This window comes from Neomonachus schauinslandi, chromosome 7 (assembly GCF_002201575.2).
Source record: "Neomonachus schauinslandi chromosome 7, ASM220157v2, whole genome shotgun sequence".
NCBI lineage: Eukaryota > Metazoa > Chordata > Mammalia > Carnivora > Phocidae > Neomonachus > Neomonachus schauinslandi.
Window position 1 is genome coordinate 99,690,242 of NC_058409.1, and position 27,392 is coordinate 99,717,633.

At 37.5% G+C, this 27,392-nt stretch overlaps 1 protein-coding gene across 3 annotated transcripts in view; it reads left to right on the top strand.

The window, feature by feature from the left end:
• The window catches only part of GABRB2 (gamma-aminobutyric acid type A receptor subunit beta2), a 244,512-nt gene that overhangs the window by 96,836 nt on the left and 120,284 nt on the right, over positions 1-27,392 (top strand). For all 3 annotated transcript variants that reach the window (XM_021698000.2, XM_021697985.1, XM_021697992.1), the window contains exon 5: positions 24,397-24,479. In XM_021698000.2, the coding sequence (XP_021553675.1) occupies positions 24,397-24,479 (83 nt within the window). The remainder of the gene's footprint in view (positions 1-24,396; positions 24,480-27,392) is intronic.

Consider the following 27,392-nt stretch of genomic DNA (forward strand, 5'->3'; position numbering starts at 1 on the left):
AAGAATTATAAACTGCTGAAAGCTCAGATAATGGTTAGCATTTTTTAGCAATAAATTGTTTTAAGTTGTGTACATTGTTTTTTAGACATAATATACTACACACTTAATAGACTACAATAGATTATAGACTTAATAGACTATAGTACAAACATAACTTTTATATTACTGGGAAACCAGAAAATTCATTTGAATCACTTTATTGTGATCTTTGCTTTATTATGGTGGTCTGAAACCAAACCTGCAGTATCTCTGAGGTATGCCTGTATCTTAAAGCCAGTGTCACAGAGTCAAACATCCACTGGGCCTGGGTAGATTATCTGGAAAGATGGAACTTAGAGAATCTGGAAAATGCATGTCTTCATTAAAGGCCTTTTAACTTACATTTTAAAGCTATATGCTAACCAATTGAAATAAGTGGTGATCTGCTTATATATATATATATATATATATATATATATATATATATACCCTGGGCCAGGTTCCTCAGATGGATAAAACACTCCCAAAATCTTTAGTTAACATTTTGTATTTAATGAACACTAGTCCTATAAATGGTACCAGTTCTATATATATATTATATATTGCTATATATAATATATATAATATGAGCATTATTCAGTCATTAAAAAAAGAAAGAAGCGCCCGGCTAGCTCAGTCGGTAGAGCATGAGACTCTTAAAAAAAGAAAGAAATCTTGCCATTTGCAATGACATGGGTGGAGCTAGAGAGTATAATACCAAGCAAAAAAAGTCAGTCAGAGAAAGAGAAATACCATGGGATTTCATTCATATGTGGAATTTAAGAAACAAAGAAATGAGCAAAGGGGGAAAAAAAGAGAGTGACAAACCAAGAAACAGACTGTTAACTATAGAGAACAAATAGAGGGTTACCAGAAAGGAGGTGGGTGGGGGATGGGTGGACTAGGTGAAGGGGATTAAGAGTACACTTATCTTGACGAGCACTGAATAATATATGGAATTGTTGAATCACTATATATCTGAAACTAACACTGTTGTTAACTGTACTGGAATTAAAATTCAATTCAATTTAATTTAATTTAAAAAAAAAAGAAAGAACTGGTTGGCCAAATTCATCATGTGGTCCGATAGCTTGGTCTCTAGAGAGTATTATTCTGTATATAACTTGTTCCCTTATCGGAGTGCCTGGCCCAGTTCTTCAGATAGATACTCCCAAAATCTTTAGTTAACATTTTGTATTTAATGAACACTATTCCTATAAATTGTACCAGTTCAAAATCTATGGAATTCAAAGATTACATTAATTATGCTTTAAGTATAAAATAGTATTTTCCAGAATGAGAAAATTGATTGAACAATCACCTCAAGAAATTACTAATCTGAGATATTTATTTTTAAATGAACCTAAGGTTGGAAGTGCTGTATTTCTTACTGCTTTGTGTTTCTTCTTTAAAAAAAAAAAAGCCATTATTAGAGGGTGCCTGGGTGGCTCAGTGGTTGGGTGTCCGACTCTTGGTTTTGGCTCAGGTCATGATTTCAGGGTTGTGGGATCGAGTGCTGTGTTGGGCTCTGTGTTCAGCACGGAGTCTACTGGAAATTGTCTCTCACTCTCCTTCTGCCTCTGCTCCTCCCTCTGCTTGCATGTGTGTGCTCTCCCTATCTCTAAGGTAAATAAATAAAATCGTTAAAAAATTATTTTAAAAAAGTCATTATTAGAGAAAGAAGTATAAAAATCATGCAGAGGAAATCTAGAAACTATTCTTTATCGAATGCTTTTCTTACATAGTTTTTGTGGGATATTTTACTGATTATTAGGACAAACATAAAAGGTATAATAATGTGTTTCCTGCTGTCATGAAAGCTGCTGTTTGACAGAGCATTCCTGTCAATTATGTAAAACAAAGGCATAAATATGAATTTGCCATTCTAGATTTGACATAAATCATATTGCTTTTAATATAAAAATTCATATTATCCATGTTTCAAGGCATTAATTGTAATATTTTTTGTTTAACTACTCCTTTCTTTTTCTTTTTTAAAAAATGTTCTAGGGGTGCTTGGGTGGCTCAGTCAGTTAAGCCTCCAACTCCTGGTTTCAGCTCAGGTCATGATCTTAGGGTTGTGAGATCAAGCCCAGCATCTGCACTCAGCTTGGATTCTGCTTGGAATTCCCTCCCTCTCCATCCCCCGCTCCCCCCACCATTCTCTCTTTCTCTCAAATAAACAAATAAAATCTTAAAAAAATATTCTATTCCCCCTTGACCTCACTCAGAGTCTTAAAATAGATTATAATAGTGTTGATAAGAGCAGTTACCATTTACCTAACATCGAGGATTTGCAAGTAATTGCTCTAAGTGATTCATAGACATTATTTGCTTGATGTCTCATAGCACTGCTCTAAAATAGACATTTTTATCCACAAGTTACAGAAAAGCAAACTGCGAGAGGGATTAATAATATCCCCAATGTCACAGAGCTGGAAATGCCAGGTCCAGATTGAAATCCAAGACTGATTCCAAATATTATCCTATCTCTTTTCCAAAAATGCTAATTCTGTGTCCTTTGGAGTCACAATTGTAAATGCAGGAGATTTCTGTTCTATTACAAAGCTTGTTTATTTCCCCAATTCATCCATTTTCTTGAAGATTTACAGTACCTCAGCTCATTTCTTTAACTATGAAAATTGGCTTTAACTCACAATTCTTCTATCTTGTAATACATTATAAAAGCAATTAATCTTAATAACAATATCATGTGTAACCCATCCTTATTTCTGCTTAAACAATGTCTGAATTTTTCACTGATCTAGATTATATGAATGGTAGAGCAGTTTATTAGTAATTTAATTGGTTGTTATCATTGCTGTTTTAAATTACACTTCCTAGGGAACTTAACTATAAGTGCTCACATCAGAACATGCTTTCCTGATTCTTAAATCATTCTTTCCTTGACTTTCTAAATCAATGTTTGAAAACCAAGTTTTATGACATTACCACTCAAATGTTGTGATAACATGCCATCAAGTTATTGAGTTCCATGTTATCCTCCAGCAACCCTACATGCTAGGCATCATTATTTCCATTTTATTTTATTTTATTTTTTTAAAGAGCTTATTTATTTGACAGAGAGAGACACAGCGAGAGAGGGAACACAAGCAGGGGGAGTGGGAGAGGGAGAAGCAGGCTTCCTGCGGAGCAGGGAGCCCGACGCGGGGCTCGATCCCAGGACCCCGGGATCACGACCCAAGCCGAAGGCAGACACCGACGACTGAGCCACCCAGGCACCCCATTTTAAAAACAAGCAAACTAACCTCCTCAAGTGACATGACTAGGAAGTGATAAACACAGGACCAGATGACTCCCTCGAATGGACATGTTCTTTCCTCTCTATTACACTAATACCAAGAAAAGAGAACCAATGCTTATACTTGCTTTTTTAAATTTTATTTTGACCTGTGTTCATCTGCTACATTGTTTACCTTAAGACTGTAATGAAAAATAATCTTGAACTTAAAGACGTGTATTAGTACAATGGACATTTCCCTGAAACGTCAGAGATGTCCTGGCTCTGGGTAAGTGCCCACATGGTTCCATACTGACTGGAATAAAGCCGGGCCCCCAGTGAGTTTTAGTTTAACTTTGGATAAAATTACCATTGGCTCAGATCCCAGTGGTGCCTCTAACTCACTCTGTGTGTCAATTAGGGCGGATCACTTAAGGTCTCAGAAACTTGCATTCTTCATTTGTAAAATTACAGATTATATCAAGAGATGCCTACTATCGGCCCTTAGGACATATCCAATTCATGGAGGTGTTTTATTTGACCAACACAGTACTTTAAAAAATTAGGACATCTCATTTTAAAATTTATGTTTTCTAATTATTTATTTAAAAATCTAAAGATTGGAGACATTGGGCCTTATTTCCCACAAAGTAACAATCAGCTAGAGCTGAGAAATAGATACTTTGCTCAGACAGGGTATGTTTTCTCCAGTTCACCCCAGTCCTCACCGTTCCCAATTGTTTCATGTTGAGCCTACTCCACATACCACAGAGGCCATAAACTGGACCCTCTAGGTGTCTGAGTGTGTGACTCATCAGTCAGATTTAAGTATCTCATAATTTTATCACTTTGTTTCATATTATATCATACCATGTTCTTCAATTTTCAGTGGATAAAATATAAACTAAGTTGCCTGGAATGTAAGGTCAACCACTACATCCAGCCTCTCAAACAGGTATGAATCTCAACAAAGTTGTTTACCACGCAAGTTTCTCTATTCATTTTACCCATATGTCCTAGCTCTGACCATGTGCTCACACTGTGCCATGCTGATGAGAAAATCTTCCCAGATACATTCTGTCTAGCAAAATCTTACATATTCTCCATCACCTAGCTGATAGTTCATTTTCTCTGCAATGGATGCTTCACATTCCAATCATCTTCCTTATTGGGAATTTATAATACAAATTACTCATAATTAACACATTTGCATCCCAGTGCTGTAAAGATAGTCTTGAATGGTTTTGTTAATGATTACTTGACAGAAATATATCTTTACCTAGCCTTTGTTGTCATTAAGCATGCATTGAAATACTTTAACATTTATAGACTGTATTACAACTCTTTAATTATTTAATTACATTTAGTGAGTCCTCAAGTTATTGTCTGTTTTATTAAGCTAAAATCCATTACAAGCCAAATTAGCAAAGGTGTGCTGAAGCTGCAAAGGATTTGGGCATTTGCTTTGGTAGCTGAAAATTAAAGATAGACACTGCTTTAGTGAACCAGAAAGTACAGCCCATCACTGAGACTTTCCTTGTGCCATAGGCTAGCCCCTGCCTTCCTCACCCTGACAGATGAGCCTATTTTTTACACATCTTCAGAAAGGGAAATCTACCATCTACCCTGGGGAGCCTTCATTATTTTACAGCCCTCATGACCAGCCAAGTCATCTTTCTATTTAACCTAAATCTTCCACGTCCTTCATGACAGAATTTATTACCATAGCTTCCGTTTGGTCCATAGGAGAAAATGTGAACAGCAGATCATCACTCCCTTGAGCCCTCCATATAAATAGAGGCTGTTATTATATCTATCAGTCTGCTCTCTCTTCTCCAGCTGGAGCAGCAGAGCTCATCCAGCCATTTGCTAAACAGTTAATTTTCAGGTTTTAATACCCAGTAACATTTCATCAAATTATGAAGCTATTTTGTCATATTCTTTTTTTTTTTTTTCCTAGAGAGAGAAACACACAGAGACCAGTACAGCAATTTAGACAAAATATTGACACTGTAGGTATTCTTTAACTTAGTTGTCCATTCTCTCATTCTTCCAGCTTTTTTTTTCCCTCTCCAGCTTTGGTGAAATGAAATTGTCCATATAAAAACAGTGCTACACACCTTTTCCCTTACAATAGCTTCTGTTATCAATTTTCATTTTTCATCACAGAATTGAATGTGCTTGTTTTCATTCTTGCCTTTTTGCAATGTGCTATAATAATATTTGAGTAATTTTTATTGTAAATTGTCATTTTAATGTGTTTATGCTTTTTTGTGAGTCTTTTCTGTTTCTTTGAAATCCTCCTTTAAAATGACCCCATTTTAAAAATTATGAACCACTTTATTCTGTTTTAACTGTTTATTTTGTCAACTAAACTTCTTAAGAAAGTGTGCCATCATTTGGGTATGAGGCGTTATTTTTTTTTCTTTTCCTCTTGTGTTTTCAAACAACTCTGCATTATAGATGTGTTTTAGTCGGGATTTTTCAAATACACCTTTTTCCAATTTAGCCTCTAATTTTTTTAATTTAAAGATTTTATTTATTTATTTGAGAGAGAGAGAGAAAGAGCTTGTGTGAGCACACCAGCAGGGGGAGGGTCAGAGGGAGAGAGACAAGCAGACTCCTTGCTGAGCAGGGAGCCTGATGCGGGGCTGGATCCCGGAACCCTGAGATCATGACCTGAGCTGAAGTCAGATGCTTAACTGACTGAGCCACCAAGGCGCCCCTTTTTTGTTTTGTTTTAATCAATCTTTAGTTGTATGGAGCTCTCTGAATTTCAGTTTTTAGTTGTTGTGACCTGCATTCGTCACCCCCCACACTCACTTCAAAACTCCATCCTAAGTAACTAAACATCTCTGGTTAAATAAAATGGTTTCCACAAGTCAAAAAAAAGTTAGTCTTAAGTGCTTTTTGGTGAGATTCTCAGAGTCATGCTTCCATAGAATTCTGAATAAATAATTGTCCAGAGTTCAGAAGGACCTTTTGCATTGTAGAAGTTCCTCTTCATATGTTGGCTCAAGGTCACACAGCAAAAGGCAGAATCAGGACCTGAGCTCAAGACTGCTCATTTCCAAGGTGTCTATTCTTGATGTCTGTGTTCATGTGTATGAGAGTTTTATACCATCAGTTTACCAAACACCGTGTTCTCCACTCCTCACGTGCCATGCAAGGATGAATATCCTTGTACATGCTTCTTTGTCCCTTCTCTGTTTCACCCAATAAATTTCCAAAAGCAAAACTACTGGCCAGTATCTGATAACCAAACTGCCCTTTATAAAGGTTGAATCAATTTATGATTTTACCAGCAATTATGAGAATCCTAGTTTATCCATATTCTCACCATTTATTACATTAAAAAATGATAATTTGCTGGTCAAAAAATCATAGCCCATTGTTTCCATGAAAAATGTTAGGTATGTCCTTGGTACACACAATATATCAATATCAATTCCAGATGGACTTAAGAATTACTATAAAATTAAAACCATGAAACAGAAATACAATAAAAACTTTATCTCATCTTAGGATGGAGAGGGACTGTCTAGACATAAAACAATTTAAGAAACAAAAATGTAAATGATTTCTAGCTTTGATGATAAAATAACATCAAAAACTCTAATGAATCACTAAGTAAAATAAAAACACTCCCTAGACAAAAAACTGCAAAGTATCTGGATAAACAATTTAAATTAAAGAAATTGAAACTACTGTCAAATATAGAAAAACTTTCTGGTAATCATAGCTTTTCAAAGATGGAACAGGGTCCTTTCAGAAAGAGTGAGTTCCAAGTCACTGGAGAGGTTCAAGTTAGAATAATAATTATAGAGGTCTTATGAAAGGAATTCACTCATCAGAAAGGTATTTGTATATCTGTACGTCATTTAATCATCCTTTCTACCTTGAGAATCCATAATCAAATGATGACATTTCTGCCAACATTTTAATGGTGTAGGAAATTTATTGAAGTGCCTACACTTGACACAATTAGCATGCTGACCAACACTTCCAACCCATGGAATCCAAGTATCCTGGGCATTATCAAACGTTCTCAATACAGAACAAATGTTGCTGCAAATAGAGTAAGTGAGTAATAATGAATAGTCTTGGTCAAGACTAAAGCAGAAATGAAAATTTACCTTAATAACATTTTTCAGAAAGAAAAGCAATATACGTTCATCAGAAAAATGGTGAAACTACAGAAAATGTGAGAAAATGAAACCCAAATACATTTCCACTATTTATTTTAGTATACTTTTAGTCATTTAATTGTGCATCGATATACCTCCTTAAATAAATATGAAATTGCACTTAACTGCTTTCTAATGTTTTTTTCTCTGAAAAAAATCAAGAGCACTTTTCTATGTCCACACTCTTCTCAAAGTGCTTTTTATTGCATTATGTTATTAAATCAAAATGCATTTAATTATCCTTATAAGTTATCCTTAATAAGTATAAAATGTTTCCATTTCTTCCCAGTTTAAAGTCGTACTTAACATCTTTGTATATAGCTTTACATGATTTTATTTTCACATTAATTTCTTAAAGTGGAATTTCAGGAACAAAGGTTGCTCATTTGGTGGGTTTTGATTAGTGTTGTTGAATTACCATCCAGAAAGTTTGTACTGATTTACGTACAGTTCTACCACCAGCATAAGAGTGTTTGTTTCCCTGCAGAATCTATAGTACTGAATATTATAATTCCTTTACATTTTTGCTGATTATCAAACAATAATAATCATGGCTTAATTTGTATTTCTACAAATTTGTGGTTTCTAATGGTGTTAAGCATTTTTTCCACATATCTGGTGCCTATTTTATGTAAAAGACTTAACTCTTAAATAGTGAAACTGCCATTAGTTGGAAATCTTTACCATCAGAGATCAGAGTGGCAGAAAGGCCAGAGACTGCAGTGTTTGTGGATTTTGTTGGAGTTGGAAGTACAAGGTGAGTTGCCAGTATGTGACAGGAGGCAGCTTTCTGTAATTCATTTTTCATGTTTAAAACATAACAGCAGTTATGTTACTGTTACTTCAGTAAAGCCTATTTTACTTTACTGATTAAGGTCATCACAGTTGCAACCATGTACTGCAAGGAAAATATATTGTGAGGGCATATTAAAGGCTGGATCTACTACAAAAAAAAAGTTTCTCTGAGCTTTTCATAGGGTATGTTTTTCCTCAGATATTGGAGTGTGTGTGTGTGTGTGTGTGTGTGTGTGTGTGTGTGTGTATGTGTAGCAGTGGTGGGGAGGGAGATGGTTTAAAGGCCATTTCAGGCTCATTTGGGTACTCTGATGGCAATATTCCCTCCAGAACTTCCATGTCATTGGGACTGAATCCTGCGCTGACATTTTTTGTGTCCAATCCTTCTTCTTATCCCTTTCTTTCATAGGTGATGATGCCTGATGAGCATCCTTCAGGGTCTACTGGAAAACCCAACTTCAGACTGACTCTGAGCCTCATAGGGAGACAGAAAATAATGAACAAGCAAATGCATACAGAGGATAATTTCAGATAATGACAAGTATAATGAAAGAAGTAAAATGAGATATGACAGTGACCAATGGGGAGGAGGGTTAGGGCTACTTTAGCTAAGGTGGAGGGAGAAGGCTTCCTAGGTGGGCTGGGATGAACTGAGACTGCAGTCATAGAAGGGGAAATTCATTTAAGGTAGAGGGAACCTTCATCCCCTCATCCCTAAAATCCCAAGACAAAGGACCCAGGAATGGAATGCTTCTAATTTTTTTGACAGCCTAACTCAAAAAACCTCAGATTTTAAATACATTTCTACAATATATTTTATCAGTCAAGAGCCCAACAGGAAACAGATCACATCCTGAAAATGGGATAATTTGAAGACAATGTATTAAAAGGGAAGTTTACAAAGAGAACAGCACTTCCTCCCTCCCAGAGATAGGATCAGCAGATTGCCCATCCACTCCCTGGTGTTCCAGACATGAAGAGGGAGAACAAAGCAGGGCCAGGGGGAACCTGGACACAAGTTTCACAAGAATGGAGCCTAGGAAACAGTTCCTCTGGTCTCACTCTCCTCCCTCCTCTAAACTCCTGGTCTGCTCCCTATTGGCCAAAGCCAACCTGAAGCCAGAGAATCAGGGAGACAGTTTATGAAATCCAAACATTCTAGTCTGTAAGGCCATAGAACGTGGTGATTAAGGGTGGAGGGTGGAGCTGGAGAAGCAAAGGAAGACATCCAGCATGTGTAGTTTATATTTTAAAATAATACTGGATGGGATTTGGAAGAAGTGGCAACAGACCCAGGTGAGGTTGTAACCTTGGCCTGTCACTGGCTAGCTATAAATCAGCATTTGTGAACCACTTACTTTGTTAAAATAAACAAATATATGGCTAGAATAAAACTGATTAACTTATTCTGAAATGGTATGACTCTAATGTGTTAAAAATCAAAATTAAATATTTTAAATATATTTTAATGAATCCAACAAAAAGTTTCTGGCATACCTGGACATTGTTTTAAATTAAAAACAACAACAACAAATCACTGCTGAAATAATCTGCGTCCCAGCTATATGTCTTTCTAGTTGGTAAGTGGCTCTGGTTCAATTAAATCCCTTACATTGATCTGAAATCAAATTTCAGTTAGGTTATGAGTCAAAAAATAGAATGATTACTTGTTCTCAGGGACTCAGGCTTCCTTTAAGACATAGAGAGAAGTGAGCATGTTCTCATTGCTGAGATAAGCACACACTTTGCAGATGAGACCATCAGGGTTGTAATGTGGGAAATCTTGGTAAACAAACTTGGACTGTATGTCCATATTGATTAATATTTTTGATTGAGTGGGATTTACATACTCGCAAAGTGAGATTTTGTTTGGTACTGCTGTTTGGATTCTACAGGCATGGTATTTAAGGAAATGTCTTTGAAACAGCACCTGGACTTGTAACAGAAACCTGTGTAGCCTTTAAATGGTCACAGTATATTTACAGAGAATAAGATTCCAGAAAAGCAAAGAGTCACAGAAGGCCAAACAGCTGCAGAAGAGTACAAATAGCTCTAATCTCAAATGCATGATTTATCAAATGGGAACATGATTGCTAGCAATCTTACTTTTTTTGGTGATTACAAAGTTGAGCATACTAGCGCATGTGACTCTATATGAGGACTTGTAAAGGGCTTTTAAAACAATTATGCATGAGTGTTGGAGATTTTAATTTAAGCAGGACTCTGTGGAGGTAAATCAAGAGCATAGGCTGGAAGAAAAATGCTGAGGGAGACCTTCAATCAGGGGAGAATATTAAGTAGGACTCCTTGGGGAGAGGCCTGTATTTGCTTGTCTGGGGTAGGCTAATCTACATAATTGACTAAAACAGAATGAACAGCTGTGAAATACAGCATTTGAATGTGTGGGTAAAACACAATTACAAAATATACAGGGTCACAGAACATGTAATGTATTTTCATAGGATTACAGAATATCCAAGCTCATTTGGGATTTCAGAAATCGGCCAGTTCCTCAGAGAAGCTAAATGACTTTATCAAAGTCAACTAGCTAGTTAGTTATAGCATAGTAGTTAAGTATGTGGGCTCTAGAGTCAAACATCCTAGATTTAAGTCCCAACTCCACCACTCACTGTGTTACTATTGGAGAAAAACACTCTACCTTTCTGTGCCTCAATTTTCTTATCTATAAAATGAGAATAATAGGACACTGATATTAAATGAGATGATACATTTAAGCAACACTAGATTATATCTGGAATTCAGTAAGTGATCAGTTAATATGAGTTATGCTTATTATTAGCAAGAATGCAAAGCTGAAGTCATTTAAGTCTTGTATCAATGCTCTACCTACTCTACAAAATGCAAGAGCATATCACAAGAGGGACATATGTGAGAAATTAGTTTCCCAACTAAAGTGGTTGTGAGAAACAAAATAATATCAAGTCTGCTTGGAGATACAGAAGCAAATCTTTTAAAGTAGTTTTTGGGGAAGTGACTCAGATGAGCTCTTAAGAACTTTTCAAAATTGGGCGCCTGGGTGGCTCAGTTGGTTAAGCGACTGCCTTCGGCTCAGGTCATGATCCTGGAGTCCCTGGATCGAGTCCCGCATCGGGCTCCCTGCTCGGCAGGGAGTCTGCTTCTCCCTCTCCCACTCCCCCTGCTTATGTTCCCTCTCTCGCTGTCTTTCTCTGTCAAATAAATAAATAAAATCTTTAAAAAAAAAAAAAAAAAGAACTTTTCAAAATTTCAGTTTGTACTCTCGTGCTTAAATTTAGTATATTGATCTTCCCCCACCCCCACCTGAAGTCTTTAATTAGTTTGTTTAACAGCCAGAAAAAATATATATCAATATATGTTTTTTAATAATTGGTTGTTTTCAACATCCTAATTTTTCTCTAACAATGATGCCAACTCATGCTATAGGATTCCCCTATCCTTTGTAATTAGAGGAAGTTGTGCTTTTTTTTTTTTTAATTCTTATGTTAATCCCCATACATTACATCATTAGTTTTAGATGAAGTGTTCCATGATTCATTGTTTGTGCATAAAACCCAGTGCTCCATGCAGAATGTGCCCTCCTCAATACCCACCACCAGGCTAACCCATCCTCCCACCCCCCTCCCCTCTAGAACCCTGTTTGTTTTTCAGAGTCCATCGTCTCTCATGGTTCGTTGACCCCTCCGATTTCCCCCGCTTCATTCTTCCCCTCCCGCTACCTTCTTCTTCTTCTTTTTTTTTTTTTTTTTTTAACATATTTTGCATTATTTGTTTCAGAGGTACAGATCTCAGATTCAACAGTCTTGCACAATTCACAGCGCTTACCAGAGCACATACCCTCCCCAGTGTCTATCACCCAGTCACCCCATCCTTCCCACCCCAACCCCCACTCCAGCAACCCTCAGTTTGTTTCCTGAGATTAAGAATTCTTCATATCAGTGAGGTCATATGATACATGTCTTTCTCTGTTTGACTTATTTCACTCAACATAATACCCTCCAGTTCCATCCATGTCGTTGCAAATGGCAAGATCTCATTCCTTTTGATGGCTGCATAATATTCCATTGTATATATATACCACCTCTTCTTTATCCATTCATCTGTTGATGGACATCTTGGCTCTTTCCACAGTTTGGCTATTGTGGACATTGCTGCTATAAACATCGGGGTGCACGTACCCCTTCGGATCCCTACTTTTGTATCTTTGGGGTAAATACCCAGTAGTGCAATTGCTGGATCATATGGTAGCTCTATTTTCAACTTTTTGAGGAACCTCCATACAGTTTTCCAGAGTGGCTGCACCAGCTTGCATTCCCACCAACAGTGTAGGAGGGTTCCCCTTTCTCCGCATCCCCGCCAACATCTGTCGTTTCCTGACTTGTTAATTTTAGCCATTCTGACTGGTGTGAGGTGGTATCTCATTGAGGTTTTGATTTGGATTTCCCTGATGCCGAGTGATATTGAGCACTTTTTCATGTGTCTGTTGGCCATTTGGATGTCTTCTTTGGAAAAATGTCTGTTCATGTCTTCTGCCCATTTCTTGATTGGATTCTTTATTCTTTGGGTGTTGAGTTTGATGAGTTCTTTATAGATTTTGGATACTAGCCCTTTATCTGATATGTCATTTGCAAATATCTTCTCCCATTCTGTTGGTTGTCTTTTGGTTTTGTTGACTGTTTCCTTTGCTTTGCAAAAGCTTTTTATCTTGATGAAGTCCCAATAGTTCATTTTTGCCCTTGCCTCCCTTGCCTTTGGCGATGTTTCTAGGAAGAAGTTGCTTCGGCTGAGGTCAAAGAGGTTGCTGCCTGTGTTCTCCTTTAGGATTTTGATGGACTCCTGTCTCACATTGAGGTCTTTCAACCATTTGGAGTCTATTTTTGTGTGTGGTGTAAGGAAATGGTCCAGTTTCATTCTTCTGCATGTGGCTATCCAATTTTCCCAACACCATTTGTTGAAGAGACTGTCTTTGTTCCATTGGACATTCTTTCCTGCTTTGTCAAAGATGAGTTGACCATAGAGTTGAGGGTCCATTTCTGGGCTCTCTATTCTGTTCCATTGATCTATGTGTCTGTTTTTGTGCCAGTACCATGCTGTCTTGATGATGACAGCTTTGTAACAGAGCTGGAAGTCTGGAATTGTGATGCCGCCAGCTTTGCTTTTCTTTTTCAACATTCCTCTGGCTATGCGGGGTCTTTTCTGGTTCCATACAAATTTTAGGATGATTTGTTCCATTTCTTTGAAAAAAGTGGATGGTATTTTGATGGGGATTGCATTGAATGTGTAGATTGCTCTAGGTAGCATTGACATCTTCACAATATTTGTTCTTCCAATCCATGAGCATGGAACGTTTTTCCATTTCTTTGTGTCTTCCTCCATTTCTTTCATGAGTATTTTATAGTTTTCTGAGCACAGATACTTTGCCTCTTTGGTTAGATTTATTCCTAGGTATCTTATGGTTTTGGGTGCAATTGTAAATGGGATCGACTCCTTAATTTCTCTTTCTTCTGTCTTGTTGTTGGTGTATAGGAATGCCACTGACTTCTGTGCATTGATTTTATATCCTGCCACTTGACTGAATTCCTGTATGAGTTCTAGCAGTTTTGGGGTGGAGTCTTTGGGGTTTTCCACATAAAGTATCATATCATCTGCAAAGAGTGAGAGTTTGACTTCTTCCTTGCCAATTTGGATGCCTTTGATTTCTTTTTGTTGTCTGATTGCTGTGGCTAGGACTTCCAATACTATGTTGAATAGCAGTGGTGATAGTGGACATCCCTGCCGCGTTCCTGACCTTAGGGGGAAAGCTCTCAGTTTTTCCCCATTGAGAATGATATTCGCTGTAGGTTTTTCATAGATGGCTTTTATGATATTGAGGTATGTACCCTCTATCCCTATACTCTGAAGAGTTTTGATCAAGAAAGGATGCTGTACTTTGTCAAATGCTTTTTCTGCATCTATTGAGAGGATCATATGATTCTTGTTCTTTCTTTTGTTAATGTATTGTATCACATTGATTGATTTGCGGATGTTGAACCAACCTTGCAGCCCAGGGATAAATCCCACTTGGTCATGGTGAATAATTCTTTTAATGTACTGTTGGATCCTATTGGCTAGTATTTTGGTGAGAATTTTTGCATCCATGTTCATCAAGGATATTGGTCTGTAATTCTCCTTTTTGATGGGGTCTCTGTCTGGTTTGGGGTTCAAGGTAATGGTGGCCTCATAAAAAGAGTTTGGAAGTTTTCCTTCCATTTCTATTTTTTGGAACAGTTTCAGAAGAATAGGTATTAATTCTTCTTGAAATGTTTGGTAGGATTCCCCTGGGAAGCCATCTGGCCCTGGACTTTTGTTTGTTGGGAGATTTTTGATGACTGCTTCAATTTCCTTAGTGGTTATAGGTCTGTTCTGGTTTTCTATTTCATCCTGGTTCAGTTTTGGTAGTTGGTACATCTCTAGGAATGCATCCATTTCTTCCAGGTTATTTAATTTGCTGTCATAGAGTTGCTCATAATATGTTCTTATAATTGTTTGTATTTCTTTGGTGTTGGTTGTAATCTCTCCTCTTTCATTCATGATTTTGTTGATTTGGGTCATTTCTCTTTTCTTTTTGATAAGTCTGGCCAGGGGTTTATCAATCTTGTTAATTCTTTCAAAGAACCAGCTCCTACTTTCATTGATCTGTTCTACTGTTCTTTTAGTTTCTATTTCATTGATTTCTGCTCTGATCTTTATTATTTCTCTTCTCCTGCTGGGTTTAGGCTTTATTTGCTGTTCCTTCTCCAGCTCCTTTAGGTGTAGGGTTAGGTTGTATATTGAGACCTTTCTTGCTTCTTGAGAAAGGCTTGTATTGCTATATACTTTCCTCTTAGGACTGCCTTTGCTGCATCCCAAAGATTTTGAATAGTTGTGTTTTCATTTTCATTGGTTTCCATGTATTTTTTTAATTCTTCTTTAATTTCCTGGTTGACCCATTCGTTCTTCAGTAGGATGCTCTTTAGCCTCCATGTATTTGAGTTCTTTCTGACTTTTGTCTTGTGATTGAGCTCTAGTTTCAAAGCATTGTGGTCTGAAAATAGGCAGGGAATGATCCCAATCTTTTGGTACCGGTTGAGACCTGATTTATGACCTAGGATGTGATCTATTCTGGAGAATGTTCCATGGGCACTAGAGAAGAATGTGTATTCCGTTGCTTTGGGGTGGAATGTTCTGAATATGTCTGTGAAGTCCATTTGGTCCAGTGTGTCATTTAAAGTCTTTATTTCCTTGTTGATCTTTTGCTTAGACGATCTGTCCATTTCAGTGAGGGGGGTGTTAAAGTCCCCCACTATGATTGTATTGTTGTCGATGTGTTTCTTTGCTTTTGTTATTAATTGGCTTATATAATTGGCTGCTCCCATGTTAGGGGCATAGATATTTACAATTGTTAGATCTTCTTCTTGGATAGATCCTTTAAGTAGGATATAGTGTCCTTCCTCATCTCTTATTACAGTCTTTGGTTTAAAATCTAATTTGTCTGATATAAGGATTGCCACCCCAGCTTTCTTTTGGTGTCCATTAGCATGGTAAATGGTTTTCCACCCCCTCCTCACTTTAAATCTGGGGGTGTCTTTGGGTCGAAAATGAGTCTCTTGCAGACAGCATATCGATGGGTCTTGTTTTTTAATCAAGTCTGATAGCCTGTGTCTTTTGATTGGGGCATTGAGCCCATTTACATTCAGGGTAACTACTGAAAGATAGGAATTTAGTGCCATTGTATTGCCTGTAAGGTGACTGTTACTGTATATTGTCTGTGTTCCTTTCTGGTCTATGTTGCTTTTAGGCTCTCTCTTTGCTTAGAGGACCCCTTTCAAGATTTCCTGTAGGGCTGGTTTTGTGTTTGCAAATTCCTTTAGTTTTTGTTTGTCCTGGAAGCTTTTTATCTCTCCTTTAATTTTCAATGACAGCCTAGCTGGATAGAGTATTCTTGGCTGCATATTTTTCTCATTTAGTGCTCTGAATATATCCTGCCAGTCCTTTCTGGCCTGCTAGGTCTCTGTGGATAGGTCTGCTGCCAATCTAATGTTTCTACCCTTGTAGGTTACATATCTCTTCTCCCGAGCTGCTTTCAGGATTTTCTCTTTGTCTATGAGACTCGTAAGTTTTACTATTAGATGTCGGGGTGTTGACCTATTTTTATTGATTTTGAGAGGGGTTCTCTGTGCTTCTTGGATTTTCATGCCTGTTTCCTTCCCCAAATTAGGGAAGTTCTCTGCTATAATTTGCTCCATTATACCTTCTGCCCCTCTCTCTCTTTCTTCTTCTTCTGGGATCCCAATTATTCTAATGTTGTTTCGTCTTATGGTATCGCTTATCTCTCGAATTCTGCCCTCGTGATCCAGTAGTTGTTTATCTCTCTTTTTCTCAGCTTCTTTATTTTCCATCATTTCATCTTCTATATTACTGATTCTCTCTTCTGCCTCATTTATTCTAGCAGTTAGCGCCCCCATTTTTGATTGCACCTCATTAATAGCCTTTTTGATTTCTACTTGGTTGGATTTTAGTTCTTTTACTTCTCCAGAAAGGGTTTCTCTAATAACTTCCATATTTTTTTCAAGCCGAGCTAGTATCTTTAAAGTGATGATTCTGAACTCTAGATCTGACACTGTACTAATGTCCGTATTGAGTAGGTCCCTGGCAGTCGGTACTACCTCTTGTTCTTTTTGTTGAGGTGATTTTTTCCGTCTTGTCATTTTGTGCAGAGGAGAATAGATTAATGAGAGAACAAAATGCTAGCAGAGTAACAACGTCCCCAGAAAATATACTCTAAACAAATCAGAAAAAACCTGAAGCAGTGGGAAAAGAAAGGGAAAGAAAAGAAAAAGAAAAAAAAGAAAAAGATAAAGATAAAAACAAAAACAAACAAAACAAAACAACAACAACAACAACAAAACCAGAATGTGATCAAATATGATCAGGCTGGTATATAGATCAGTGCCACACACTAGATTTGGGGTGTATTTTGGTCTTTTAGAAGAAAGTGCCTCCCAAAATTTTAAAGAAAGAAAAACTTATATATGTACAAAAATAAGGGTTGATATGATGAAGGGATGGAATATGACTGTAAAGATGGAAATTATAAAAAATTTTATAAAAGGAATTGATAAGAAGTTGTTTGAAAAAAGAAAGAAGAGGATTTAAAAAAAGATAAAAAAAGGGAGAGGATGTGATCAGGCAGGGGAATAGAAAACACCATATACTAGAGATTTAGGGTATACTTTGATCTGTTAGAAGAAACTATCTCAAAATTTTAAAGAGAGAACAACTTATATATATAAGCCAAAAATACAGGTAACTACTATGAAGGGATAGAATATGACTCTAAAAATGAAAAATAAAAATGTTTTTTTTTTAAAAAAAAAGGGATTGATAAGATGTTGGTTGAAACAGGGAAAAAGAAAAATTCAAAAAGAAAAAAAAAAGAAAAAAAGACAGTTAAAAAAAAAATTAACTTTGAAAGACTACAGAGTCATGGTAAAAAAGCCATGAATTCTATGTGCAGTAGTCCCCTAGAGCTGGAGTTCTGCCGTTCTCATTGATGGGTAAACTTGGTCTTGGCTGGCTGTTCTCGCTGATCTTCTGGGGAGGGGCCTGTTGCTGTGGTTTCCAAATGTCTTTGCCGGAGGCAGAATTGCCCCGCCCTTGCCCCCTCCCAGCTAAGTAATCTGCTCAGGTTTGCTCTCCGGGGCTTTTGTTCCCTGCGAGCTTTCCGTACAGCTTTGGAGGCGGGGAGTGAAAATGGCGGCCTCCCAATCTCCGCCGCAGAGGAGCCGAGAACTCGGGGCCCCACTCCTCGGTGACCCCCCAGAGAAAAGCCGTCAGTCACTCCCGTCTCCCCGGTCTCCAGCCGCACTCCGTGCTCACCCGGCCTGTGACCGCGTGTTTCTATCTCTGGCACCCGACCCCGGGTGGAGTCTCCAAACCCAGCAGATCCCTGCGGTGCACTCCCGCGCGGCTCCTCCCGGGGGAGGAAGGTGAGTCTCCCCGGATCCGCCGCTTGTTGGGTCCCTGCTGGAGGAGCAGTGGCCCGACTGTGCCGCGGATCACAGTTTATGGCAACCCCGAGCTGAGAGCCCGCACCTGGGCTCCGCCTCTGCAGCCGGCTTCCCTGCTCCGATACCTGGGAGCTCTGCCACACTCAGGCACCCCCGGTCTTTCTGTGACCCCGAGGGTCCTGAGACCACACTGTCCCGCGAGGGTTCCACCCCCAGCTTAGCCACCGGAGTGACGTCCCTCAGCGGAGCAGGCTTTTAAAAGTTCGATTTTGTGCTCCGCGGCTCTATCACTTGCCAGAAGCGGCCGCCGGAGGCCCCTCCCCCGCCGTCTATCCTCCCGAATATCGCCTCGGATTCACTTCTCCGCACGTCCTACCTTCCAGAAAGTGGTCGCTTTTCTGATGAGAGAGTTGTTGCTCTTCTTTTCTTCGATCTCCTGTTGAGTTTGTAGGTGTTCAGAATGGTTTGATCCCTATCCAGCTGAATTCCTGAGAGGAGACGAAATCCAGGTCTCCTACTCCTCCGCCATCTTGCTCCGCCCCCTGCCTAGAGGAAGTTGTGCTTTTAAGTAAATGTACATTTTGAACAAAATGAAAGCATGCTGTGAATTAAAATAACATGTTTTGAATATAGTTGGAGATAGGCATCTGATTTTCAAAAAAAATACAAAGATATTGAAAAAAAGAATTTTGTGTGCATAGAATAATTGGATGGTTATCTAGATAAAGAAATCGAAGTAGAAATCCTCAGTCACTTTATCATCTCTTGTTGAAATCCTAACAAGCTTCCCACCTGTTAAGGTACTTGTTTGACCATATATTCCAGTGCCTGAAGCCCATCTTGAGGAGTCTGTTGAGGTGCCTCTGGGTGGTTCAGTTGGTTAAGCGTGGGACTCTTGGTTGGAGCTCAGGTCGTGATCTCAGGGTCATGAGATTGAGCCTTGCTTCGGGCTCCACATTCAGCATGCAGTCTGCTTAAGACTCACTCTCCCACACCCTCTCCCTCTCCCCCTTGCTCTCCCTCTCCTCCTTCTCAAATAAATAAATAAATCTTAAAAAAGAAAAAGTCTGTTGAAAGTGCCAAAACATGTCACGTTTATTATGATTTTGAGTTATCTCCTATTGGCTGAGAGGCAAAGGCAGTTATTACTACTTAATAACTACCTTTGATCATATTCAATCTCAGAATGATATGGTAGAATCATTAAGTCTCAGGTAATGACACTGTAAAATATTTGTTACGGCTTTGGTGCAAAATGCTGGCATAGCTGTTTTATTTCCTGATTTTATAGGTACCTTTAGTGACTGTTTTAGGGTATGTTATATATATAGTTTTCTTGCACTGTGTCAGTATTTTATGGTTGACAAGGCCCAATGACTAAGGATTAAAAAGTTTCTCCAAAGATCTAGGCTTTGGAATAGCCCAGTCAGAATACTGACATTCCCCAAAGGTGGCTTTCATCATGCAATAGTATTCAGCCCCAAAAAGGCATATTTCCACTTGTAACTAGAGAAAATTTGTTACATGTAAATGAGGTACATTCTGAAAGCATCACTGACTGTTTCTTGTGATTGAAGACAAAGCTATCTCTATATATTTCACAGCCGTCTTAAAATTTAATCAGGATACCTGCATAATGAGTTAGTAGCTTCACTTCAAAGACTCCTAGTACTAGTGTTGAGTAACTTAAGGTCCATTAGGGATGTTTATCAGGATTGAGAAAGGCATGTTCATGAAAACCCCATTAAGTATATTTGTTGTATTGACTTATTCCTAGAGAAACTTAACACTGCTATAAATCATAAAGTTCCAAAGAACAGATTTTGATGTTGATCATTAAGCTTTTCTGAATAAGATTCATTTCTGAGTAGCTTCTTCTATAAATCTATTCTTTTAGAATTTTTTACGTAAATTAAATGAGGCACTTAATATAGAGAATTGTTTCAAAATTCTCAGTTTGAGAATGCTTATGACCATTGCTTTCTTTTTTTCTTCTCTTTATTATTATTATTACTATTTTAATCTTGGGTTAGCGATACATGCCAGAGACATGCCAAAATGCTGAGATACAAATAAAACAAAAACAGATGTAGTTCCTGATCTGACAAATCATGTAGCAAAGATGCAGGTTTGTTACACATGTCTGTACCTTGTATTAAAATCTGTTGAATATATTCTATATACATACATGGCATAATTTTTTGCACATTTATATGTTTTGATGTTATTTACATCATATTTTGTAGCTCAGCTTTGCTTTTAATATAGGTGTATGAGTATTCTACATTTCTTCATGTATATAAACATATACATATGCATATTTCCAAATACCAACCACTGATCAAATGAGTTATCATTGTATCTTCTCATTAGCAGGTGGTCATAACAAAAGTTACAGAATATTTTATGACTTACAGATCTCTTTTTGCTTTTATCATCTCACAACCAATTAGGATGACAAGTTTTTATTTCAGGTGTTCAGGAGCATCCAAGCATTACAGGATCTAAGTGATTCATCCCAGCTCACTCGCTCTGGTCTGTATGAACAGGACTCCACAGGGATTATTTTGTCTACAGAGTTTCTGCTTTAACCCAATAGGAGACACAAATGCCTTGTAAGCATTGACTAGAAAATATTTATACGTATTTTTTTTCTTTGTTTTACGAAGCATAGCATTAAAAATTAAAACACTGGTGTAAATACAAATGTTGATGTGACAAAAACATTTTCATCTGTTTTATTTTTTAAATATGGGTAGAAACTCATTTCTTCTCCAATAGCCTTAGTCAGTTTATTTTTCTTGTTCACAGCACTCATGTTTATAGCACTAGTTCACAGATGTTAGTTGCCACGAATATGTATCCGCAGAAAGTGTGAGCCACAACCTATGTAGTAGCTCTTGCAAGCTTCACTTCCCTTACACAGTCGAGCATCTGTTTATGGCTCTTGCTTCTTTTTTTTATCATAGGTGTGCCCTTGTGCCTTTAAGGTCCTTTGTGTTCGTTCTGTTAGATGAAGTTTATTTTCTCTAGTTTCTCAAGATGGGGATTATTTCTGCTATTTTACAAAAGTAATATGGAAGCTTTGGTATGCCCATCATATACCTTATTTTATTTTCTTTGAAAATTTCTCTTCTACATAATACAGGCTTCTGTATGTTAGTAGCATTTCAGGTTGTTAACTACATGTTAAAAATGAAAAAAAAAAGTAGAAAGAAAGAAAAAGAAAAGAAAGAAAAGGAAGGAAGAGAGAGGAAGAAGAAAGAAAGAAAGAAAGAAAGAAAGAAAGAAAGAAAGAAAGAAAAAAGAGAAAAAGAAAGAAAGAGAAAGGAAGAAAGAAAAGAAAGAAAGAAAGAAAGAGAGAGAGAAAGAAAGAGAAAAGGACCAGTGAGAAATTCAGTCAAATATTGCATAGCCAAAATAAGTTGATATTTTTAAGCCCCGAGTAAATAATTAAATGTGAATGTTAATTTTTATATAATTTTTAGAATTTGTAAAATATAAGTGGTAAGTCCCACTGAAAGCAAAAACAATCAGTTTGATGATAAGATAAACTCTAGTACTATATATGCAATGTCAATTAAATGGATTAAAATTCATTTACTGTTAAAAATATAAGAAGAATCCCTAAAACTTAAGGCACATATAAGTTGAATAAAAGAAGAGAAACAATGCAATAAGATAGTCCTCCAAATAAAAGATCTATATCAGAAAAACGAACTGCTTGTTCTTTATAATTCATGTTTTTATTTATCCAATGGATGTTTATTGATTGCCTTACAATAAATAGAACAAAGTCTGTGCCCCTAAACAGCTTACATTTTATTGAGAGAAATAGTACTAAAAAAAAAAAAGAAAGAAAGAAAAGAAAAGAAAGAAGCAGAAGTTTTTACTTTTTATCCCCTTCACCTATCCCCCGATCCCTCCCCTTTGGCAATCACCAGTTTGTTTCTCTCTCTTTGTTGTTGTTTGTTTGTTCATTTGCTTTGTTTATTATATTCCACATAGAACTGAAATCATATGGTATTTGTCTTTCTCTGGCTTATTTCATTTAGCATAATATCTGCTAGGTCCATCCATGTTGTCATGAATGACAAGATTTCATTCTTTTCTTATGGCTGAGTAATTGTTAAATTATTATGTTATATACCTGAAACAAATTTAAATTTTTAAAAGTGAAAAAAAAAAGCAAGATAATTTCAGATTGTGATACTTGCCTGAAGGAAATAAACAGGTAAAATGCAACATTAGTTAAGGCAGTCACTTTGGGTGGGCTGTTTGGGAAAAGCCTCTCAGAGGAGGTGATTTTTGACTTGAAGGATCAGAAGAGAAGGCCTTGTGAAGATCAGGGAGACACATGTTCGAAGCAGAAAGAAAAAATGTGCAGACTGGAAGATAGTGAGTAAGGACTTGGTAGGAGATAATATTGGGATGGAAGAGGGAGATTATTCAGGGCACAGTAGGACACAGCCAAGACTCTGGATTTTATTGGAAGAACCACTAATTAAGCAGAGGAGTGATACAATCTATGTTTTTAAAGATCTGATGGCTGTGTGGATAATGGATAATTGGGAGGCAAATGGAGAGGCCAGGAGACCAATCCACCATAATAACATGAGGTGAGGCAGTGGGAGCCATAGATTTTGAGGGAGGCAGTAGAGATGAAAAGGAGCCAAGGCCGAGTAGCTAACTCTTGGTGAAGGAAAGGAAGGAATCAGGGATGAACATCAGCCCTAGGATACTCACTTATTGTGAAAAAGAAAAACAAAAATTAAGAGAGCACAAACCTTAATGAAGCAGTAATCAAACTAAAGAGGTATGAACTACTTACATTAAGTTAATCACTTATTTCCATCCTACAACTGAGGAGTGGGACTTGCACACCTAACTGAGGAATTTCATAAGCTTGGTCTACTTAGATTACTTGTAAACTCTGACCAACCTTTCAGTGAAAAATATCTATCTGGGAATCTTTCTCCCAAGTTGGGGCTGTATCATATTTCTCTATTCCAAACTCATAGTAAAGTGCCCTTCAGAGTAGAGGGAGCCAAAGTTGGTCAAATTCAATATCAATTTCTTCTCTTAGTTTTTTTCAGCAGATGTAAAGGACCTGCTATATGTAGGTACTCTTTTACATTCTATACATAAATTATTAATTCTTATAGAAACCTTGTTATGTAATTATTATTATTGTTAATAATATCCCCTTCTTAGAGATAAAGAAACTAAGGTTGGTTAAGAGATATTAACCGTGTTGATGTCAGTCAGTGAGACAATTAGAATTTATACCTATGTCTGTTGTGTTCTAAAACTTGTTTTTCATGACATTATGCTGCTGTATTGATCAGAAAATATATATTAACAAATCATTTAGGACTATATGCTTTTTGACTCCTTTTAGTAGGTCTTCAATAAGAGATTACTGAAAAATGATGATAGACGAATATAAAGACATTAAAGAGACATATTCATATCTCTCTGATAAAATAATAAAGGTGCCAAGTATTCTGAATAAGTAACTCTGCCAACCCATAGGAGGATGCTTTCTAACAAGTCATGAGAATATCAGATTGCTCAGCACAGAGCAAACCAGGTGATAGATGAAAGGCTGATTGTATGTTGTATTAAAGCAGTTGAAAAGTACTACACTATGCATGGAAATGTCAAAAATGATGAATCAAAGCCAAGATTTAATGAAGATTAGATTTGAGGGAGGAGGAAACAAATGTGAGTGGGAGAGGAATTATCTATGTTGATATTCTTAATCACCTGTGATGCATATAAAATCAAGAGTCCCAGGACCATCCTTGTCTATACCAAGACGTTCCAAAGCATGGAAACTTCCTGTTTAACAAACACTCCCAGGTGATTTTGGTTCAAGTAGGTAATGGACCACACTTTGGGAAAACACTGATTTAGTTCTGTCTTTTTTTTTTTTTTTTTTTTTTAATAAGTCAGCCTGAGGCTTATAAAGGAAAATGGTTATCCAAAGCTCTAGCACCCTTTTTTGCTAGAACTTTGGCTAAGTCAGTCTCCTAGAGGCCCAGTTCTGCCATCTTTGATACTTGGATTTAATTTTTCCAACTCCAGCCATGGACCAGCTAACAGTATATATCTATTTCTCTTCTAGAATCACAACCACAGCTGCTTGCATGATGGACCTAAGGCGGTACCCACTGGACGAACAAAACTGCACCTTGGAAATTGAAAGCTGTAAGTTTTTCTAAGAATGCAGCTAGACTGAACTCTGCTTTAAGGTTATTCTGGTTCATGTCCAGACACAGGTCCTGCAAAGGTCCTGCTACTACAGTAAATCTGGTGGAGGGAGATATAGTATCTTTCCTCAGTGATGCTACCAACCTCTTAGTCTCATCTCTAAATCCCTGGGAGAAATACATAAGGGAAGATATAATCTAGCAATAAAAGGAAGACCCTAAGGCCCTGGAAGGAGACCAAGCGCTATTCCAGGCATTTAAGTATGGAATTGGTGCATAGAGCTGCAACATGGTTGGGAAAATAGGTGGTGATGGCAGGGTGACACAGGAAATCCCAATTGTCTTTGCCTCTCATAAACATTTGCAATTGCAAAATCAATGTGGCCTCTGGACCAGTTAAAACATTCACAAGAGTGTGAGGGGCGCCTGGGTGGCTTAGTCGTTAAGCGTCTGCCTTCGGCTCAGGTGATGATCCCAGGGTCCTGGGATGGAGCCACGCATGGGGCTCCCTGCTCAGTGGGAAGCCTGCTTCTCCCTCTCACACTCCCCTTGCTTGTGTTCCCTCTCTCGCTGTCTCTCTCTGTCAAATAAATAAATAAAATCTTAAAAAAAAAATTCAGAGTGTGGATTGGTGGATTTTTTTTTCCCAAAGATTTTATTTAACAGAGAGAGACACAGCGAGAGAGGGAACACAAGCAGGGGGAGTGGGCGAGGGAAAAAGCAGGCTTCCCACGGAGCAGGGAGCCCGATGCGGGGCTCAATCCCAGGGTCCTGGGATCATGACCTGAGCCGAAGGCAGATGCTTAACGACTGATCCACCCAGGCGCCCGTGGTGGAATGTTTTTTGTTTCAAGGGACTATTTTCGGTATCTAAAATTTATTTTATATTCTTGCTGAAGGCCATATGATGAGCAAGATTGGTGTATATGTGCATGTTTATTTTCTTTCCTGTGCTGACCTGTTTTGCAGTGTTGTTGCTTTTCTGGGCCGCAGTTTCAGCGTCCTTCTTGATGACTCAATCACCTACCCTGTTGGGTGGGTGAAAACATTGATTTCATAACCTGTCTCCTTTTTGGACGTCACACACGGAGGTCATTTGAGATGGAATAGGATTTTGAATCTCTTTTCTTTGTCAGCTCTTTGCAATGTTTTCGTAGCTCATCCCACCTAACAATTGGAAGCTGACGATTTTATATCCAGCATTCTAGATAATGAGTGAATTGACTGCTGTGCAGATAGGATACTCTCAGCTGTTATGAGGAGCTCTAGCTGTGACAAGCGGTCCAACTCTAAGTCACTGCTCCGAGCAGAAATACAAGCATTTATGGCACATTGCTGGTATTTTGCCCATTAAAAAAAAAAAAAAAAAGCTTCCAGGGATACTTAAATTTACATACATTTTTTTAAGAACTTGATTTCATATTTGTATTCCCAAATCATCATTATTTTCACATTTGATCTTTACAATAAAGAACTATTTAATGAAATTGGTTTATAGGATTTTGATGATTATGTAAGTATGTTTGGGATAACTTCGCATTTTCATAACTTATGATACAGTTTAAGTATAGAATGTTCTTCAAAGTCCAAATTCTTTGATTGTTTCAAATTGTTGGTGTAAGGATGTATTTGTTTTTTTTAAAGTAGGTTGCCATGTACTAATATTGACTTTTTATGGTAAGAGAATTTTTCATGATGAAATTTGAGTGAAATTTTAAATAATCATGATTTTGCACATAGTTAAAGCACTTTCACTGATTTTATTCCATTTGAGCTGTTTACAACCCCCTCAGGTAAGTAAAAAAAAGGCCTTTTTATTTTAAAGAACTGATGCCTAAGGACACAGGCAACACCCAGGTGTTTAACGTAATTAAATTGTAATTCTGAGATGAATATTTTAAAATTAACATGATAATTCTTCAGACTTTTAGAAAGTTTAAGTTTTTTTTTTTTTTTAAAGACTTTATTTATTTATTTGAGAGAGAGAGAATGAGAGAAAGCACATGAGAGGGGGGAGGGTCAGAGGGAGAAGCAGACTCCCTGCCGAGCAGGGAGCCCGATGCGGGACTCGATCCCAGGGCTCCAGGATCATGACCTGAGCTGAAGGCAGTCGCTTAACCAACTGAGCCACCCAGGCGCCCGAAAGTTTAAGTTTTAATAAAGGGACATTTACATCTCTTATTTCAATTCACAGTTACCCTGTTAATAGACTTTTTCCCCCAGCTTTACTGAAATATAATTGATATATATAACATTGTATAAGTTTAAGATGTACAATGCCATGATTTGAGATATATAGATATATATATATATATATTTGGTGAAATGATTGCCACAATAAGGTTATTTAACATATCCATTATTTCACAGTTACCTTGTGTGTGTGTGTGTGTGTGTGTGTGTGTTGAGAAATGATCTACTCTCTTAGCAACTTTCAAGTATACAATACAGAGTTGTTAACTATAACCACTATTCTGTAGACACCCAGATCTTATTCATCTTTTAACTGAACATTTGTAACCCTTTAACCACCTTCAACTATTTCCCCCATACTCCCCCCCCTGGCATCCACCAAGTTACTCTCTATTTCTATGACTTCAGTATTTATTTTTAGATTCCATATAAATAAGATCATACATTATTGGTCTTCTCTGACTTATTTCACTTAGTATAATTACCTTAAGTTTTGAGATGCCTGGGTGGCTCAGTCGGTTGAGCGGTCGACTCTTGGTTTCGGCTCAGATCATGATCTCAGGGTCCTGAAATCGAGCCCCGCATCAGAGTTCGTGCTCAGCACAGAGTCTGCTTAAGGTTCTCTCTCTTCCTCTCCCTCTGCCCTTCCCCCGTGCAAATAAATAAATAAATAAATAAATAAATAAATAAATAAATCTTTTAAAAAATTCCCTTAAGT